Source organism: Neolamprologus multifasciatus, chromosome 2 (genome assembly GCF_963576455.1).
Source record: "Neolamprologus multifasciatus chromosome 2, fNeoMul1.2, whole genome shotgun sequence".
Taxonomy (NCBI): domain Eukaryota; kingdom Metazoa; phylum Chordata; class Actinopteri; order Cichliformes; family Cichlidae; genus Neolamprologus; species Neolamprologus multifasciatus.
In genome coordinates this window covers 10694963-10716333 of record NC_140440.1, presented here as the reverse complement: position 1 = coordinate 10716333, position 21371 = coordinate 10694963, and the positions used below count along the sequence as shown (strand labels likewise).

At 38.3% G+C, this 21371-nt stretch overlaps 2 protein-coding genes across 3 annotated transcripts in view; both read right to left on the bottom strand.

Moving 5' to 3' along the window:
* Window positions 1–1748: 1748 nt before the first annotated feature.
* Window positions 1749–8168, bottom strand: lrit3a (info leucine-rich repeat, immunoglobulin-like and transmembrane domains 3a). Of its 2 annotated transcripts, XR_014875752.1 has the most exons (5): window positions 7827–8168; window positions 6052–6518; window positions 3925–4230; window positions 2693–3788; window positions 1749–2613 (listed from the first exon to the last, which is right to left on the bottom strand). XR_014875752.1 is itself a non-coding variant. In XM_085170656.1 (4 exons), exons 1-4 carry the CDS (start codon window positions 7940–7942, stop codon window positions 2767–2769), a joined length of 1911 nt encoding a protein of 636 aa, XP_085026782.1. In that variant the 5' UTR covers window positions 7943–8168; the 3' UTR covers window positions 1749–2766. The 2 variants fall into 2 exon arrangements, 1 of the variants encoding a protein (XP_085026782.1); XM_085170656.1 differs by having other exon boundaries at window positions 1749–3788.
* Window positions 8169–11475: 3307 nt separating this feature from the next.
* The window catches only part of gpm6aa (glycoprotein M6Aa), an 18637-nt gene continuing 8741 nt past the window's right edge, over window positions 11476–21371 (bottom strand). Inside the window, exons 2-7 of the mRNA XM_085170733.1 lie at window positions 19606–19798; window positions 19125–19281; window positions 18027–18180; window positions 15170–15246; window positions 14470–14535; window positions 11476–13458 (exon numbers count right to left, since the gene is read on the bottom strand). Of these exons, the coding sequence (XP_085026859.1) occupies window positions 13306–13458; window positions 14470–14535; window positions 15170–15246; window positions 18027–18180; window positions 19125–19281; window positions 19606–19798 (800 nt within the window). The 3' untranslated portion in view covers window positions 11476–13305. The remainder of the gene's footprint in view (window positions 13459–14469; window positions 14536–15169; window positions 15247–18026; window positions 18181–19124; window positions 19282–19605; window positions 19799–21371) is intronic.

The window sequence follows — 21371 nt, the reverse complement described above, 5'->3', positions numbered from 1 at the left end:
AAGGAGTAATGATCATAATGACAGTCTTTTGTAACACACTAAGTTTAGAAGATATATTGGGACTCAAGAACTGGGAGATATTACTTTTTTTCTTTTTTGGTTTAAATCTGACAGAAAATGTAAATCTAGAGTTGGTTATTGGCTATAGTTACAATATTAGCCACGTTTTATCAGCATATATTGGCCCTTTATCAAACCCTAGTCTAATACATTGTGAGCCACTGTACTAGGAGAAGACACACTATAAAACATTGTGTCTATAAAGCAAATTACTGCCAGAACACTGGAGCCATGCTCCAAGACTCTTTAAATGATTCTAGAATTGAATCCTCTTTAAACAAATGGGAGTTTTGTGGTGTTTTCCCACTTGGGGCAGTAACTTCAACCCAAATGGGTATTTCAGCCTTTTCCTCAAGGTACTAATTCTCTTCCCTGCTCCTTCATGCTAGACTGTAAGGAACCCCAGTATGAGCTACAGTTCACTGTTTGATAAATCCATCAGAATCACATCCTCTCCAAAAAGCAAAGAGTTGAAATTGAGGCTGCACACTAGATATCTTCCGCTACTTGGCTGTGCCTAAAAATTCTGCCTATAAAAGTTACCAACCAAAGAACCAAATCTTCCGCAAAAAGCAAATAGGTTATCCTGAGGCCGCCAAAGAGAAATCCATCCATAATTTGGCTACTCCTAGATATTCTGTAAAAGTTCATAAATGTTATGAAAAGAATCAGTGACAAAGTGTAGCCCTGGCAGATTCCAACTCCCACCAGGAACAGATTTGACTTGTACTGGAAAAGAAAAACCATACTCTCACTAAAATGGTACAGAAACTGTTGTAGTAGTCCATAACAATGCAACAAATAGCTCATACACCAAAAATACCCACCCCAGGACACCCCACCCACTCTGCACATAGTCATATCCCTTCTTTAAGTTCATAAAGCACATGTAGAGTGGTTGGGCAAACACCCATGCACCTTCACACATCCCCGAGAGGGTAAAGAGCTGATTCAGTTATCTATGGGCCAAAATAATTTTATTTCTCCCTTATCAGAAGTTACTAACAGGTGGACTCTCTTCTTCAGTGTGGCTGAGAAGTGTGAATGCCCTGAAGTTAGTGCTTATGCTATACATCAGTTTTAACAGTCCAGTGGTAAAACCTGCTTTTCCAGTGGTGAAGGCAAATCAATTGCCAGCTTACCTGATGTTGCCTTATCACCTGTACCAGGTAAGGATGGAGTTGCAAAGGATTTAATCTCTGAATCATTGATTCAAGAAGACATCCTGAGTTTTTGAAGACATTCATGCAGCCGGTGCAGGATATTGTGTGTTCAGGTACCACTCATTGTATGCCTCTATGTTTACCAGACCCCACAACTTTCTGGTAACGTAGAAGTATCGTAGAAAAACAGGATTTAATCCAGTGACTGTTCAGATCAGAGTAAATGGCAGCTGTGACCTGTTGATTTTGTCAAAGAAATCTACCTGGGCCTGTTGATAATTGAATTATCACATTTAAAATGTCTTTCGAAATTTTTTGTGCTTTTTAAAAATGTGCACTAAGCATACCACACAGACATATATTGTTACATATAGTAATTTAAAGCAAATGTATTAAAATCCATCAACAACTTTTCTTTTCTTTAACCAGTTTGTTAGGTTTTGGAAAATTGCTTTGAGATGCGTTCTTCATGTGAAAATTTTACACCTATCTATGCAGATCTTATAGTGTAGTAATATGTCCAACTTATAATTCCACAGTTGTTCTGTTTATTAAAAACAAATGCACAGTGCATTTATAGACAATTAGATACATACACCATGTCATATAAAGTGGCAATATTAATGGGTCCATTATGTACAAACACACTGACAGTACATTTCTATAAAGGCAACGTTTGGCTTAATGTTTAAAGCCAACATGATCATGAAAATGTTATGGAAAAATCTGGGCTTTTCTCTGACACTATCACAATATTCATACCTGACACTTTGCAACTTTGGCATCAAAAGACATCAAAGATCATATACAGCTAATTACTTGTATGATACCATTTATAACCATGTGTTGTGCTGTAGTGACATTTAATTTATTTTGTTATATAAGGCTTTAAAAATAAGGAAATCATAAATATATTGTCAGGGGAAGGTTCTTTAAGTATGATAAAGCCTTTCAAAATAAATTCATAACCAGTGCTGTTACAAAGGAGTGACAGACCACTTAAAAAATCTTGAATTTAAATAATAATGGCAAAAAAATGTTTGTTTGGCACATATCCTGCCCCCAAATAATCTACTTTACAAGAGCCGAACCACTTAATATCAAGTCAGTCCATGCAACTGTACAATTGAGATTCAGGAAAGTTCACTTGAAGGTTTATCTTTGAGAAAAACAATGTAGTTTTAGGGCAGTTACCAAACTTTTAAATTGTTAAAATTTCACTCTATACATGCAATGATTCATGCAATTTTTATTTTATTGGTCTTTCCCATTAGTTTAACTAGTTTAACTAATTTAACTTGGGAGCTGGTCTTGTTAGCACAAAATAACTGCAATGGAAAGTTACCTGACTACCAAGTAGTAAGACTTTTCTTATGGTGGTGGTTTAATTCTCTGATCCAGAGCAGATGTAATTAAATGAATATATATTTATGAACAATTATATAGCTGATAATTTTTATCAATGTCACAAAAGGCGTGTAAAGAGTATCTCATATAATGTGGTGCTACCATGGTGCGTGAACATTAACCATGGCTTCCTGCTTTAGCAGAGATATTCAGACCGAGAACTGTCACTTTTATAGGTCATTTGGGAGTCTATGCTTGATCTGGAACACAGGAGCATTCGCTCTGATTCATTAGTTGGTCTCCTTGCCCAAAGCTCAGTTGGGTGAGAGTTCAGATTTCTTTGTTTCATTGATATTGTCTCAAACTTGACATAGCTTTCTTTTTCAAGGTCCTCTTCATTCAATCCGGTGTTGCGTCCCTTGCAATAAAGAGCGAGAATCTTGTAGAGCAGCAGGATAATAAGAGGTAAAACCAAAGCACAGGCAATGCCACTTATGATGATGAAAAGTTGGTTTTGCCCACCATCCTCGACATTGTCCAGTGTGTAAAAATCAATACAGGGATCTTTTCCAGCAGCAGTACCTTTTGCTACAAGGCAAACTGAATACCTCATCCCGGATGACAGTCCATCTAGGAGTACTTTTCCACTGCCAGCATTAGTCTCCACTGTCCTTTTAGTGTCATCCTCACCATAGGGTGAATATACAACTGTAAGTGGAGCATCATTTGGTAACCCATCTGCAGTCCAGAGCAACACTGCGCTGCCAGCTGTTTCCTCAACAATCTTTAGGTCCCTAATAGACTTTGATGTGTCGCTTTTCTTGCTTTTTTCATCGGCTGCAAGCTTTGTCACGTTGCTTCCTTGCTCATTTTTTGCTTGCTTAACTTTAGATTTTTGTAAACCATTGCTAGGGGTAGGCTTTAACTTTCTATAAAAAGCAATTGTTGATGCTCTTGGGAGAACCGTCGACATAAATGAGTCAGGAATGAATGTTGGTGGGATTATTGTTGTGCCCACACTGCTTGGCCCAGTGTCAATGCCAGGTCTTTGTGGGGGGACAGTAGTGCCAATGGTACCAGCAACAGTGAGAGAAATGGTGGCTTCCACACTGCCGGCGACATTCTTAGCTTTGCAGCTGTAGTTACCAGCATCCTTGTACAGTATTCCATGCAAGCTCATGATGGACCATCTGATGCCATCTCCAGGTGACTCCTGGACTGTAGAGTGGAACAAAAGCAGAAAGAGCTATATGTCATATATCACTATGAAGCTTTGAATGAGGCTCAAGACAGCTAAAATGCCCAAACCGTAAAAACAGGATAAATTATGATTTCCTAGAGCTTTAATATTTACCTGTGTTACTGACTGGTGAGCCATCAGATTTAGCCCAGTAAAGTGTTGGTGTAGGAAAGCCTGAAGCATCACATCGTAGGAGAACATTGCTGCCCAAAGGAGATGTGATCTTGGTTGCAGATGTCATCACCGATGGTTTTACGCAGTTTTCAAGTTCAGCATGCTGAAAAAGAACACCTGAAAGATTTTCTGGTCCAGCACAGGTCAAAAATAGATCCATCAAAATTACTGGTGTCTCGGCCATTTTGGAAATCTCAATCATCTTGGAGATTTTACAGTCACAGAACCATGGATTATCCTGGAGGCCTTAAGAAGAAAAGAAAAAAGGATACATATGATTTTGTCAGTTTCAACATTAAGAAAAGTGGAAAGTGAAAGTCACATTTATGAGAAGTCTTTAGAAGCCCACATTGAGCTCTAGCAATACTTTTCAAAGAGCTGCAGCGAGTATGGTGTTATAAAGAAAACTACAAATTACACTGATGCTATTCATCAGCCTACAATGTGTTTGTATATTTAGTTCTCTTTTTGGCTTTAAAGTCTTAATTTAGGCATAATAATTGAACTGTGGAAGGAAGCCTTTCATAAACACTTCACTGTAAACACCTGGTGCACACAATAGGTAAGCACATGTACCAATGGATACTAAAGCCCATTAAGCAGATTAGTTTGTCTTAACAGTGGCAAAGTACCTAAGCTGTGCTTGCCCTTCCTCCAGTTTGTGGTAGCGTACTTTTTCCATTAGCTTGGTGTGTTAGCACAAATATCGAGCAATCGCTAAAAACATAGTTGTAATCCAGCTTAAGAGAACTACAGACTTTTGTGTAAATTGCACATTTATTGCATATTGAAAATAAAGTTGTTGATAACAATTCATCATTAATGACATTCTGAAAGTCTGTGTGTAGTTGGCATTTAATTCAAAATAATAAAGTTTAGCATAGCTTCTATTTAATATTAACAGAAAGTACTTTTATGATACACTAAAGAAGTTCTCCTCCTGTGCATGGCCCATTTTTTTCCTGTCACTTAATCCTGTATTTCCTTCAGGTACACAGGGGCTCTTCTGGCATGGATAAACTATCTGGCTCTAACGTTATACTGTCAGTGCTCCAAAGGTACAAGAGACATTCATTCACTTGCATACAAAAGAAGAAAAGACTAAATAAAAAATAAACAGCGTGTGATTTTGCACAATTATTAGCACTGCCATATATCTGATGGCTCAGTTGAATTTGTGTTTACGTACTTTCATAGTGTTACGTTGTTAGTTTCATGTCATTTGATATTTGGCATTTGTGTGCAGTCATACCAGGTTGGACTGTCTGTTTTCCAATTTCATGTGGGGTTCTTTTTTTCTGTCAGTAGCCAGTTTTTCTAGTGTAAGTAAGTAAATTGATCCAACATTTATTTCAAATAACATACATTAAAACGGTCTTAAATTATTTATGTTATTCCAATATTTCTAAACTTTTTGTTGAATATAAACCTGAAACCTGAAGTTTAAAACTTCAGTTAAGCCTTGTGTGCGCTGTGTCTGAACTTGTGAATGTGAATCTTCAGGTTAAAGCTCTGACACGGGGACAAACGGTTCAGACTTAACCACAGTTAAAACAAAGCCACCGCAGTGGGGCTTATTAATCTGAACTCTGGGCTTTGACCCAGACAACACAGGTCTAAACTTGTTCCTGACAAGTAAACTACAGCACCGCTAAAGGGAGGGAAACAGCCCATAAACACATTAAGGGGTTTGGCTTTAGTCTATCTTTAACAACTTGATATGCAGAGTATCACAGATTATACTACAAGTAGCTTTTTTTCCATAGAGTGATCAAATTAATTCAACTTTCTTACTTTGTTTTTCTTTCTTTCTTTTCTCTTTGATTCTTTCTAAACACATGCACTTGTGTTAATTATCTTGCAGTTAATCAGGCAATAATGTACATTTAATGTAAGCTCTGCCACTGCTTAGATTAAGCTCATTTGACTTTTTCCTGGCAGACACTACTGCTCAGTGAGAACAAATCTGGCTAGATTAACAGGTGATAGAAAGAAGTTCCTGGAGTAATTACAAATAACCCCAAAAGTGTCCTACAAACCAAGTCAGACAGAGCATTTTATTCTTACCTAATACTACTTTCTGGGAGGCATTAGAAGATACAGGTAGCCCATTAAATGGTGGCCATATGTCCATGAGCTCAGAGGGCAGGGTGGTTAATTTGTTGCTGGATAGATCCAAGTAGGTAATGTTGCGGAGGTAAGGAATTGCCTCGGTGGGAACATTATTAATTCTGTTGTTGTGAAGATCCAGTGTCTTCAGCATTGGCATCTCTTTGAGAGATTCCCATGGAAACATTGAGATCATATTTCCATCCAGTCTCAGCTCGTGGAGCACTTTTAGGTTGTAGAAACTTCCAGTATCCACCGAGGATATGGAATTATAGGTAATCCAGAGGTATCGTAGATCCACCAAGTAGTAAAAAGCTTCTGTTGGGACTCGCCGTACTGCAGTTTTTTCAATACGAAGTTTGACTGTGTCCACGGGGACATTGACGGGGATGTCAGACATGTCTGGGTCATTGCACAGTACAGATCTGAAAATCAAAGAAAGAAATTTATCTCATGTGAGATTTATCTCATCCTATTAACAGCTAATGTCTGTTTTAAGAAGAGTAATACAGATACAGATGTTTCAAGGAAACACTGATCTTTCAAATAGGTGTAACATTGGTATAGATCCCTTGATTTGTTCATACATACACCAGTTCTAACAATCTACACTATATCACAATGTATGATGCTTTAATTGACATAATTGTAGTTACCAAGGAGACTTGGTAAACTTGGTGGAAATCTTGCAATCAATTGTAGTCATGGATATAAGGACAGGTGACATATTCAAGGAAAAACCATAACTCTTGGTCTGTACAGTGAGAGGATCTTTTGGCTGTGTTATCCTGTACTAGCCTCCCTTAGGAGTTGTTATGACAAATGAATGAGCTGTTTCTTATTATAGCCTTCTTTTAGCAGTCATTCTATGATTTGTCCTATGAGCTTGACTTCCTCACATGCATCAGTCAATGACTTGATGGGAATTGTGCAGTGCATGGCCTTTCTAGTCATCAATTCTTGACCTAATTAAACAAACCACCAAACTATATCTGAGGCAATATATTTTAGAGGAATGGTGTTCCATAACTTCAGTGGAGTTTGAGAGACTTGTAAAATCAGTAGTAAGGTGCATTTCAATAGTTTGGGAAGCATGAAGTTGGCTAATATCTGATTTTTGTCATCTATCCGTATATACAAAGTGATTCTTTCACAATTTTTATCTACTACTACTGTAGTACTCTGTTGTTTCTAGATGCATCCGGAATATTGGTATAGTACTAATAGGACTAATTATGCTGGGGGTCATTAGGTCTTTCTCAGGTAGCCCTATAAATAGTTCGGTGCTATGCCAGGTAACATACATTATGTTATTACGGATCAATACGGCCTGCACATATTGCACTGTGATGAGTTAATTAAATTAAATGCTTGGGAAACAGTTGCTTTTCTTAGAGCATAGTAAATATAAGACTTTTTCTTTTTTGGTTGCTGGTTATCCAGTTAGGATTTTTTGGGGGTGGTTTTTACATATACCATAAGTACGCATGTAAATGATCCCTATGAACATATAACTTTCTGCTATACATTTACTTATTTAGAATAAGAGCACTGAAGGTGGCATATAGTTAAATTAAGTTCTTACAAGTAAAAAGTACTATCCTTTCACAAGATGACCTAATTAGGGACACTCGCAGGCTACGTAACTCTTCATAAATTGAAAAATTGTCCTTCATTTTTAGATTTTCAAAATGTGCCACGTACAGTTTATGTATCCACAAAGTATTATTTACCTGGTTCCCGTTCCATCGGTGCGTCCATGAAAAACACAGGTACATTGGGATGGACAGAACGGATGAGCCATAGTGAGGCAGCATAGGAATGCATGCAGGCACAGAAGTCGTCGCATGATGTCACTGAATGCACCCAAAATGCTCACATCGAGGGGATCTCAGGAAAAAAGACATTCGGATGCCTTGAGAGACTAAAGGATTATTCTTCCCACTCCAAAAAAACAAATAGAAACAAATTAAAAGAGCTTTAAAAGTTCATAAGAGGCAGCGGTAGGCTGAGGATCTAATACAGGTGACCTGTCAGATTGACCGGGGGGATGGGAAGGAGGGGTGGGATTAGTGAAGGATTTCTTAGGCTTGATAGGGTCACGGAAGCTAACCAATGTGGCACGCTAGCCAGTTCTGGGAAGATGTTTCCTCATGTGAATCAGCCTTCTTTTGTTAATCTATTCATTTAGTGTTTTTGTTCTCTTATGTCTTTCTTTTTTTTAATACCACAGTGTTTATTCAACTTTGAGCTGGTCTGATCAGTCACATGTTCACCTTATAAGGCAGTTTGATTTGTCCCTTTGTTGTCAGCCTGTGTCTAACACTGTGGATATGTTCATAAAATCTGATGCAAACTCCTTTAACTGAAGAGATTCCTCAAATACTAATATATCATTTAGCTGGAGGCCATATTTTAGACTGAGGGAATTCTGTCTGGCACCAGGGTGTAAAATGTAATCTTGGATATGATTTATTGCCTCACTGGGAGGATCACTAGCTTTAGGTAGTGGCCAAATTCAACCTGTCTGCTGAAGATATGTTTGAGGTAATGCAAGATTATTTGCTAGTGGTCTGTTAATCAAGGGTTGCTTTTAATGTTTTTGTATGTCTTGCTAAGACATACATTTTCTGATAGTCATTATGCTGATATAATACTATGCAAAGGGCTTGAGCGGTGGCTTGAGCCACCTCTCATCTCTTTACATTTTGCCAAGTAAACCTGAAATAGGTACAGTGATTTATTAAACATACATGGAAATATAGTTGAAAAAACTGTGTGTACAATTCTAACTAGCTTCAAAGTCAATACTTGGTATGACCACCTTTATTCTTAACACAGCCAGAACTCTTTTTGGCAAGCGTTCTTGTCATTTCTTTAAGTGGTGTCCAGGTGTCTTGAAGGACACCCAAAGCTCTACTTTGGATGTTGGCTGCCTTTTGTTCTATTCTTTGTCAAGATGATCCCACACCGCTTCAGTAATGCTGAGGTGCACACTCTGGGGAGACCATCTAGTGACCGATGGTGTGCCATTGTGTGTGCTTTTTCTGTCCAAGTACACTTTTACTCCATTGGCAGTGGGTTTGGAATCGCTGTCATGGTGAAAAATGAAACCTTTGTCAATCAGGTGTTTTCCAGGTGGTATTACGTGACGGATCAAAATCTCACAGTACTTTTCTGTTTTTTCTGCTGTACCTCTCCCCTGACCTCCTCCATACATTTCGAGCATGATTCCAACCAATTTCAGATTTGGGTTCATCACTCAAGGAGACCTTTTACCCACTGATATTCTGTACAATTCTTGTGTAATTTGGCATACATCAGCCTTTTCTCCCTGTTTTTTTCCCTTAAGAATGGCTTCTCGGTAGCCACTCTTCCACTGAAACCATTTCTCATTAGGCTTCAGTGAACAGTAGATGGATCAACTGAAGATGTGCCAGATGAATCTCCCAGGTCGTGTGTCAAATCTTTGCTGGATTGTTTCCAATTTCTGAAGGACATGATTTTCGCATACTGTTCATTATGCTGTAGGTGTGCCACTTTTATTTTGTCCTACATTTTTCTGGTTTTATCACATTCCTTTAAGGACTCTCTGCCCCCCCATGCCAAGGTATGATATGTTTTTGATTAACAGATTTGGGGTAATAGCTCTTTAGGAATCACCTTGTCAGTGCAAAAATACAATTTTACACCTGTTAAACTTTGTTGTCTTTGGTATTTTTGTAGATTAACCTAAAGAAATGAAACAAATTATGTTTCTGCTAGTAACCAAGTGTTTAAAGATTCAATTTAAAATTGGTTCTTTCCTACATTGTCTATTATGTTTAAACAAAACACCAGTACATCCTCTGAGTTAGGTGCCTTTTTTTATGCTAGTATGATTCCATGGTCAGTGTTGAGTAGCTTAACAATAGGTTGTTATTCATTTTTTATTTGAAGTGATTAAGAATAAAGCATGACATCTAGTGGTATAATGTAATTGCTGAGTTGATTTTCTTCTTACCTTTTAGTGTTCTTTACTCTTTGATCATTTTCGTTCATCTGTCTATAAATGAATCCTCTTGGCTGTACTTACAGATTCACTGGAAAGCTAAGAGTTTTAACTAACTCTTTAAAATCCTGTGCTACTGCCTGTATAGTTGGTTCTAGAGGTGGGAATCACCATACATCCCACGATACGATATTATCACAATACTTAACGCACGATACGATATTATTGCAATTTTTAAAAATATTTTGCGATATTCAGATTCTGTACATAAATGTAAACTTTATCAATATTCATTTTATCTAATAACAAAGTCTCACACTCAGTCTTTCTCTCAATTCAGTCAGTTATATTGGTGACAAACTGAACGGTTTGTATTACAGTCTAGTCCAACTGTCACGGCTGGCGGGGTGAGCCGTGTGGTGTGGAGGAAAAGGAGGACCCAAAATGCAGACAGCCGATATGGTGATATGAGTGAGGGTTTATTTACAGTGCACAAATAACACAACTGAGGGCAGGACAGAACATAACCTAAACTGGGTGAGCTAAATAACAAACCTGAGATCATACGAATGGGGTGGGAGGCAGAGAGACACAGACGAGGAACAGACACCATGAAACACAGACGAGCCGACCACGAACACAGACCAACACCCACTATAAATACACACACCAGGTAATCAGGAAATGGCACACAGGAGGGGACACAGCTGGAACTAATGGACATAACGAGACACAACCCTACAAAGTAAAACAGGAAACGCACAGACTGTTTTACATAACAACACGGGGACATGAACAGAGTACCGAGGGAGACGCAGGTAGGGAAGATAAACGCAACCAAACACCAACAACCAATACAAGATCAGAATAAACTAGAAAGTGATAATCATCAACTGAAAGCGCTGGGTCACCGACCCAGGACCATGACACCAACTTAACTGAACGCAACCATCTGGTACAATTATAGCTATTCTGAACTATGCAATTTGTGAAAACTATGCAGCCCTTTAGCAACTGAAGAATTTGAAAGTAAATCAAAACAAAATATAATTTTACATTAAATAAAAAAGTTTTAAACTTAATTAAAATAAAACATGTCTTAAATTAAAATAAGTAAACTGTCATGTTTATTGCTGCCATAAAAAAGGTTAAACACATTTGGACAGTGAAGGAATGTCAGGATTCTTGCTCAGAAAAAGGATCAACATGCTCTGAAGTCAGAGCATGTTCCAGTCCACAAAAACTTTTTTTGTAACAAAATATCGATTTCTGCTGTCCCTGTATCGATACATTATTAGCAAACAAAATATCACGATACTACACAGTATCGATTTTTTCCCCCCACCCCTAGTTGGTTCATAAAACAAACTGGACACAAGAAACCAATGGTATTTATTAACAAGTACACAAGTGAATTTTATTTATGCAAGCAAATTTGATCATACAGGTCAAATAAGCCACTTCAAGCTGTTGGCACATGAATATACAAAACAGATTAGATTTAAAGCCTGCTACTAAGCATCTGTAGTGAAAGTACAAAAGACTAATACGAGGAGAAAGCTGAAAGCATTTTTTCAGATCATTACAGAGTATGCAATGTTGGTACAAGTATTAGCTTTAAGACATGGTTTAAACCTCATCACAAACTAAATAGACACAACTCAAAGACTACAGTCGCTAATATTAGGAGCATAACGCAGTAAGCGTGGGAGGTTTAGTACTGCACATATAAACAAAAGGTTTATCCAGCAAGACAGTCAATAGTGTAAAAATCAAGAGGTGAAATAAAGTAACTTATGAGTCAAAAAGACTATATTGATGCATGTTCATGCCACGAGAAACATCTAAATTCACAGTCTTTACTAACAGTACAGTTATCCAACTTTGAGTTGAACATCAATGCGCTTACATCTAGAGAGAGCACAGAAATGGTCAAAGAAGTGCATGAAACTAGCTTTGAGAAATACTGACAGAAAGAAAAAAATCGCCAGGCAATGAACTGACAGGCCACCTCTGTATGTGGATTTATAGGCAAGTTACAGTTACTGTAATGAACAAAATTACGGTGACGCACACTTTTCTCACATCTGAAAATTCCACCAAGGAGTGCCATTACACAGACAACTTCTTTTCAGGTTGGGGCTGATAGATGCAGGTAGGACTGATTTCTTCTTACTGTCACAAGAGATGTCTTTAAATGTCAGTGCTTAACATATAGGTATACTTATCAGTATATACAGTGCAGAGTACTGCAAAGCAGGAGATTAGTATTTATAAAGTTCAACTTTAGAAATTAAAAAAGAGAATATGAAAGCATGTTTGCATGTGCATTTGTGCGAGTCCGAAAATATATCTAAATGGCAAATATATCATAAAATAACCCACAATTTATCTTCAATTCACTAATCCTATCTATCAAAGTCAGTATTTCCTGTTTAACAGGCTTGGCACATCTAGCAAATATTATTTTACTCTGATTTGGTATTTTTGCGTTCTCTTGCTATTTTCTTTTTAAAATTATGTTTCACATAGAAAAACAGATTAAATTGCTTTCATGTGAAAGTGGTTTTAATCCCTGGGAATACTGGTATGGCAAAGGCTTACAATGCTTCATAGTTGTATTGTGAAATTTAAAATATTTTCAAAACTAACCATCCACTCACATACAGTACACAGTTCTTGAACATGAAATCTTCAGACACACGACATGAGAAATGTGCTTGAAAACCCTTTGAAGCCCCTGTTGACCCCCTCAGGAAATCATTATAAAATAAATTATCCATGAAAGCAAAATGACACTTGGTATAAAATAAAGTTTAAGAAAAGTAAAACAATTGTACACTATTAAAAAAAAAAGATAAATACTACTGCTACTTCTGACTCTAAAAACTACACAAAAACTACTGTCAGCACTAAATAACTCTTATTCAACTTGTTCAATAATACAACTGCCAAAATGATAACACCATCCATGAGAGAGGTAAAGGGGCTTTTTTTTTTTTCATCTGAAATGCTGTTTGTGACTGGGGAGGTTTATGTGACGTTCCCCCCCCCAAGACCACATTTGTCATATGACGCACCAGTGACATCAGCAGTGGCGAGGGCCCTAGGCGCCATCCGCCCCCCCTCGGGAGGGGATGGTAGAGAGAGACAGATAGAAAGCAAGAAGAGAGAGAGAGTGAGAGAGGCCGGAGTGGCAGGGCCAGGCCTCACGCTGGTTTTTATGTGTAGGCGTTGAGACGCTCCTTGGAGCGAGTGGAATGGATGTCGTGAAGCTCCTGCTCCTCCTTTGACTTGATGTCTTCATACTTCTGCATCCGACAGGCGTCCTTCACGTAGGCCCAGTTGGCAGATAGCACCATCAAGTAGTGGATCTGTAAGAAAATGATCATTCCCATTTAGCAAATCACACACGGTGGGCTGTATTTCATAATCTAAGCATTATCATTATTGATTTCTTAAATGTATTCATTTTTAATACTGAATAGACTTTAAAAGCTGATCTGAACCCTTGGATTAAGGACAACAATCGTCCAGCAGGTGGCAGCATAATTCTAACTGTAGCGTTGGACTTGTGTTACCATGGCAGCAGTGGTTATAATGAATGTATTGTGGTTTAATGACTGAGACTGTTACACAGCTTTTCTTTTCACAGGGACTGACAGTTTTATATTTGCTCTGCAAATATGCAGTAGGACCATTTGACTGAGATTAAAATACAGAAGCTATACTACTACTACTAATAATAATAATAATAATTATTATTATTATTATTGTTCATGTTGTTATTGCACGTGTTGTTTTTCTATTTTTTATGAACATTATTAATTAATTTATGTGATTTTTTTACTTCAATATTGAGGTGCACCAGTGCTTCTGTGGTTTCCCAGCTAAGTTTGGAGGGATTAATCACAGCAAAAAAAACTGCGATGTGAGTAAACTAGTTCAGCCCACAATTTGCACCATCATCTCGAGTAGCAAACACTTTCTGTTTCTCAGAAAATGGCTCCTTGCAAATTGCTGATTACTGAGTGATGTTTGCAACAATCTCAGAGCCTTTCTTCTCCCTGTTTCCATGACAACGGCATGACATGCCTGGCTCCTCCGAAAGAGGGAGGGAGACAAACTGTCTTTTTCACTGCGCCAAAATGCCTTCTCTCCTATCTACAGCTATTCTCTCACAGGTAAATATAACAGAAGCTACTGATCCCACTACAGCATTTCTTCTCACCTGCCTCCATTGTCTTACCACTGCACAGTGTTTGCTGCAACAGCAAAGCTTAATCTGATCTTCATGAAAAAAAATACTGCATTACTTAAAATAAATTAATAAATAAAACTTAAACGGGTTTCAGTTTGTTTTCATTTTCTTATCGGTGGCTTACCATAGCAATAACAGCAGCTCCTGCTCCAGCAAGGGCGCAGATGAACAGGTGGAATGTCATGTCCAGCTGGATCAAAAACAAACCACAGGACATATTAATCCTCAGGGGTTAGCAGATATATTTGGCGATCAAAATCCATTGACTCTATTCTTTTAATAAAATCCATAAATTCACATTTGATATCTGTGACACATTTACCATAAGTATGTAAATACTCAAGTTTCTCATCAGAAAAATTGCAATTTCAGTGTTAAAAAATACTTTTGTCAACCGTCTAACATGTGAGTTTGGGGTCATAGTCTGAGTTTTCTGTCAAACTTTGACTATTAAGTCAAATAATTCGAATGGTGTTGCAATGCTGTCAGTTCAGGCATGCTGTCATACTATCAGTTTTGGATTTCCCTGCTCCGTAGTATAGGTGCACTTTATTCTTTTGGATTTGTGGTGTAGAATGTGTGAATCTGACAAATCTGACAATATTATTGCTGTAATGAGGACTAAATGGTGTTTTTTTGCAGTTGATGCAGGTTCTGTTAATTATTTTTCATTTAAAAGTAACATTTAGAAGAATACCTGCAAGGAATGCCACTGTTGGAAAGCTATTCACAGTGATGTCTTCACTATATTACGTAATGATTTGTCTTATGTTTGAAACCCATGACAACATTAGACATTTTTCAGTACTCAAACGTTACCTTACCTCATTGGATTCACACATCCTGTAGAACTTCTCAGATCCAGTGCACATAGTTCTGGCCTCCGCAATTGGCACAATACCTGAAATGAGTCGGTATATTACATACATGTAAATATTATACAGCAGAGACGACCATAGGATGCAAATAGTGGCAAAAGGTTTATATGGACTATCAGAGTATTATATTGCATTTTTTTCTGTTCACATAGTCCCACAGGTGACATATACACTCACCTGTCACTTCATTAGTCGCACCTTGCTACTGTCGAATCATTTTACACTATCGTTTGTTTCGTGGTGTCGCAAAATAAACTGTTTACGGCAATATTTTTTCATGTTTTGATGGTCACTGTAGTGGCTATATTAATTTCTTAAAGTTCTCTCTTTCTCATATATTTAATATAACCACACTACAGACGGACAAGCTACAGTTTTTATGCGTTGTCGTTAGCAACAACGACAGTAGCGTGTCCTGCTTGTTTATTTTCCACATAAACCTTTCACAATAAAGCTCAAGATCCTGTTGAGGCTTTTCAAAATAAACTGAATTACGTGAAAGAGTATGCATATTGTTTATGGATGAGAAGCAAAAAAGAGCAGCCTGGTGCTAAAAAATAAACCTTAGACTCAAACGTTAGAACAGGCTTTTCCTCGCAGCACGCCGTGTAATAAATACTCACAAAGAAAACGGCGGCCGTTACAACTTATGTATAGTTTCATGCATTAAAACACTCGACTCCAGCTACACGACGCCCAGCTGGAAACACTTCATACAAGTCGAGCTGCCTGAGATTCACAGAATTTACAGAAAATGTTACATTTTTGTGATTTATATCGTTATCGGACGATAGATGTCTTATATCGGGATATAAGATTTTGGTCATATCGCACAGCCCTAGCCCATTTTGCCTTCAGAACTGCTGTAATTTTTTTCTAGTGCAGATTCAGCAAGGTACTGTAAATGTCCCTTAGTAATTTTGATCCATAGTTACATTAACATAAATTCTATTTCTAAAAGTATATGCTCAGCTGCTTTCACTCACATATGAACTTGAATGAAATTCAAGTTCATAAGTTAATTCATATGGGTTATTATAATGCTGGCCTACCCTCCGCATCTATAACAGCTTAAAATCTTCTGGGGAGGCTTTCTACAAGGCTTAGGAGTGTGTTTATAGGAATTTTTGACCATTCTTCCAGAAGCGCATTTGTAAAGTCAACCACTGATGCTGGATTAGAAAGCCTGGCTCATAATCTCCGCTCTTATTCATCCCAAAGGTGTTCTGTTGGGTTAAGGTCAGGACTGGGGGACAGTCAACTTCTTCCACACCAAACTTGCCTATCCATGTCTTTGTTGGCGTTCCTCAAAATGACGCACAGTCATAAAGTAATGTTGGAACAGCAGGTGCCATCCCAAAACTGTTCCCACAAAGTTGGGAGCATGAAATTGTCAAAAATGATATGGTATGCTGAAGCCCTAAGAGTTCTTTTCACTGGAACTAAGGAGCTGAGTCCAACTCCTGAAAAACAGCCCTACACCATAACCCCCCCCCCCCCCCCCCTCCAACAACTTTATACAGCACAATGCCATCATATAAGTACTGTTCTCTTGGCTACCACCAAACCCAGACTTGTCCAGCAGATTGCAAGATGGAAATTTGATTTGTCACTCCAGAGAACATGGCTCCACTCAGTGGAGTACAGTGGCAGTGTGCTTCACACCACTGCATACCGTGCTTTACATTGGGTTTGGCGATTTAAGGCTTGGATCCAGCTGCTCGCCCATGGAAATATATTCCAGAAGGCTCTCTACCCACTGTTTTTGCGTTAATCTGAAGTCCACGTGAAGTTTGGACGTCTGTAACGATTGGTTCTGCAGAAAATTGGGGACCACTGTGCACTATGTGCATCACAATCCACTGCTCTGTGATTTTTCATGTGGCTGTGGCTAATTTGCTCTTGTTCCCAAACTCTTCCACTTTGTTGCACTACCACTAACAGTTGACTGTGGAATATTTAGTAGTGAGGAAATTTCCCGACTGGACTTGTTGCACAGGTGGCATCGTATCATGATACCAAACTGGAATTGACTGAGCTCCTGAGAGCACCCCATTCTTTCACAAATGTGAGGATGCAGAAATGCAAACATCAAGACTCATCAGACCACGCAATATTTTCCAAGCTTCTGTTGGCTATTTTTCTGAACTTATTGCACCCTCAGCTTCCTGTTTTTCACTGACAGGAGGAGCACTCAGTGTGGTCTTCTGCTTCTGCAGCCTATCTGGTTCAAGGTTTGATGTGATGTGTGTTCAGAGTTGCTCTTCTGCATACGGTTGTTACAAATGGTTATTTGAGTTACTGTTGCCTTCGTAGTAGCTTTAATCAGTCTGGCTATTTTCATCTCACCTCTGGCATCACCAAGGCATTTTCACTCAGAGAACTGCCTCTCACTGTATATTTCCACTTTTTTAAACCATTCTCTGTAAACCCTAGAAACAGCTGTGTGGAGAAATCCAAGTAGATAATCAGCCACAGGCGGTGGTGTAATGTGACCCAAGGCAAGATGTATCCGTGTTTTTATGTTCTTTATGCCAAATTTTCACATCTAGTGTGAATTTTTATATGGTGTTTATCATTTCCATACAGTCTCATTGTGCTATACTTAAAAAAATAATATATTTTTACTCACTTTTATTATTTAGCCATATCCTAAAGCGATGATTAATCCATTTAAAAGAAAACAATATGGAGGCTACAGTACAGGTAGTTGTTCTAAAAAGTAAAAAAAAATAGCAATTTAAATACACCGAGGTATTTTAAAAAGGGAGGGGGCGGGGGGCTGGAGAATATTCATGCTTACCATACTGGCGTGGGTCAAGGCATAGGGTGGCTCCCTCCAGGACAGTAGTATTTTGGCAAATATTCCAGATGTTGAAATATATGAAAACTGGAATGGAGGTAAATGCAGTCACTCCAAGCCAAGCCAGCATGAAGATGTATGTCAGCATGATGAACTGAAAGGGGAAACAGTACAGATGGATTACTGAAGCGGAACCGTATTTATTTGTAATATTAACACCTTCCAAGGCGCTGTGGCTAGTGTACAACTGATCATTCAGACGTTGACTCGTCAATGTTTAGATGTTTACGCCAAGGTCTTCTGAGATTAGTTTTTGTTGTAGTTAATATTTTTATATCCTCCAAGTTATTTTATAGGATTGCTGCTCTTTTATATGTTCTGGATGCGTGCTGATAATTTATTTTGTTCTTGTTTCAGCAGTATTACCATATTGAACACTGATCAGAAATGTCCTTTGCTGGTTGATTACTGTAAGTACTACATATGATATTAGCTTGTCAAGAAAAGTTAGTTAAAAGAACAAATCATTATAATTTTCCATTCTTCCTGTTAAATAAAAACAGCTTCAAGAGAAGCTAAAGAAAAGACGATAAAATCAACTTTCCTCTGTGTAGACAGATTTCTTTAGCAGAGGAACTTGGGAAATCTAAGATTTTGATATATTGATTATGAGAAAGTACTATATATCAAACAGATTATAGGTTTGTACATCTCCCTTCAATGTCTTCTTTCCTTGGGGAAAAATGCAGTGCTATTTATACTTTCTTTTATACGGGAAAATAAAGATAGCTGAGTTATAGTACTCATAAAAGCTCTATTGTGGCTGACCCTTTTCAGCCTTTTCAAAATAGTGAAACCTCACCAAATACAGGGGTCAACTCTAAAAGAAATCTATTACACATAGAGCTTGGGAGAGCACGAGTAGTGTCACATTGGCCACAAAAAAAATGTCAGCTATTGAAACCTACTCAGCCTTCAAGGGAAAGTTCCTGGGAAATGACCTGACATTTACTAGGTGATTCCCGACAAGAGCAAAAGCTTATATAGAGTAATAGACATACATTTTATAGTTAGCATGAAGTAAAATAGTAGCCCTACCCAGGCACTGACACAACGTCCACATGTTGTGATCTTGAAGTCCCCGTACAGATCTTTAATGGCACCACTTGTGAAGAATCCCTCCACCATTAGCAGGATGCCATAGACGAAGAAAGCCGATGCAATGCCGTAAATCACATACTTAATAATGTCAATCCTGGAGAAGGAATACAGAACAACAGAAATGCAGTTTATAAAATAAAAATAAGAAGTTACCCTTTCTTTTTAAGATGTTAGCAAGCATATTCATACAAAAATACTCACATGGGAAAATTATATAGATAATTGCAGGTCATTACATTTGCCTGTTAAACAGAAGTAATCAACATATCAGTCTTAAATTGGCTACGCTTGTTGTGATTGTGCGGTGGATCTCTGGGATGTGTCAAAGCACATATAATTGTGTATTTTATACTGTGGAAGTATGCAAACTATGTGTTCTTGCTGATCAGCAGAGCTGTTTAGAATCTTTGTTACTTACATTGTAAAGACATCCAGTGAATCCACAGGGCTCCTCACAACCTCAAAGTAGTCCTGGAGGATGGTGACAGTGCCAGTCAGGGCTTCGTGTCCACAGCCACAGAAGAGGGCCACACCAGCATACAGCAAGATGGTGGCTACGAGGGATGGGTATGGAATCCCACCCAGGCATTTGATGCAGCATTCAAGGCATCCTAAACGGAGAACGAGATTAGCCAACAAAGACTGTTAAAAACACCAGACGTGGCACAAAGTAACAGAGACATTTTTGCTGCATTTGCTGCATTTTAAATTATTTATCAACACATTAGCATTGAGCAAATGCATCTGCATGCAGTACACTGTATTTCCATTTAATATTTTCCAGTAATTAAACCAGCTGGGAGGCAGCTATGCATGTAACACTGCAAGCTAGTTTGACTGCAGTACTCCTTTCCCTTATGTTAAAAAAACAACAACAAAACCCTTTCAAACAACTGTGTTATTCGTTCTGTCAGCTCTGTAGCCCTACGGATGATGCTGACATTTTATTCAGCGATACAAACTCAGCCTTGGTTTCACATAGTAATCATGACCTTTAACCCCATTCTACTTTCCTCAGCTTCCTGTGCCAGGGGGTTCTTAAGGTGACAAATCACTGCTCAGGTTCATCTTCAATCTCCTGTGACACAGACTGCTCACAAAGAAGCCACGTCTGTAAATATTGTAGCCAGGTTTGCCTTTATGAATTGCTTTGATTTATGAGTCTCCATCTCGTGTGTGTGTGTGTGTGTTTTGTGCTACTGAGTCAGTCATTTCCCAGTAACTATAACAGAGGTATTTCCTGTGTAAGTGCGAAACAAATCCAGCATTGCAGTGTTTTGCTGTATATCATCCAGACAGATACATTTTTCACAAAGCCAGACTAGTCTGAAACAGCTAGACCTGTATTAAAATCGGAGAGCCGCTTCATAAGTATCCTAAATGATTAAAGTTGAAGTCAGTATACAAATGTGGTATATGTGCTTTTATGACCAGCACGGCGTTGCTCTTGATCAGATGTAAGATGATCATGGATTAAATTCATCTGCATTGGTTTTGCTGTGCTCATTCAGAAGAGATGCAGTGACTCTGTTGTCAGTTGCAAAGATGATAAGATTTCAGGATGTTTTCAGCTCCATTCTTTTAAAGGTTGTCTAGTCATCTTCACTTTTGTTTCAAGGCAGCAGTCAGACCAATATTCCTCCTCCTCAACTCTCTTCGTGTGACTCTGATCCAGACATGAGTGGAATATCAAGTAGCTGGTCCGCCCGCTGGGCTGTGCTGAGAACTCAAACGCTTGGTGCAGTTACAACCTTCACCCAGGGTTTCCTAGATTATCTACATCCTTACTGATGTTATCCACTGCTAGACTGTGGAATGTCTATTCAGCTTATGTGCTATATTTTAAACATGTTTCTGTCCATATCCGTGTTTGCTGAATGCTGTATCCTAAAACAATCCATGCAGCTTTTCACACTTCACACTACACAGTCCAAACAACTCTGCTGTGCCTGTTAATAAGCTTCTGATTTTAGTCTCTGTTTAAGTATTCTCAGCTCATACAGTGTATGCTTAGATCTAAGGTTTAAAGATGAGGTACACATATATATTGTCTTCCAAGCCTTTTGTTGTTTAGAGGAAAGATTATAGTATGCATTATATCTCAAACTGGTGATTCCCCCATTGAATAGAGGGACTGCAGTGCCATTTGTCTGCCTTTATCATCACTGCCTAAGTAATTCTCCA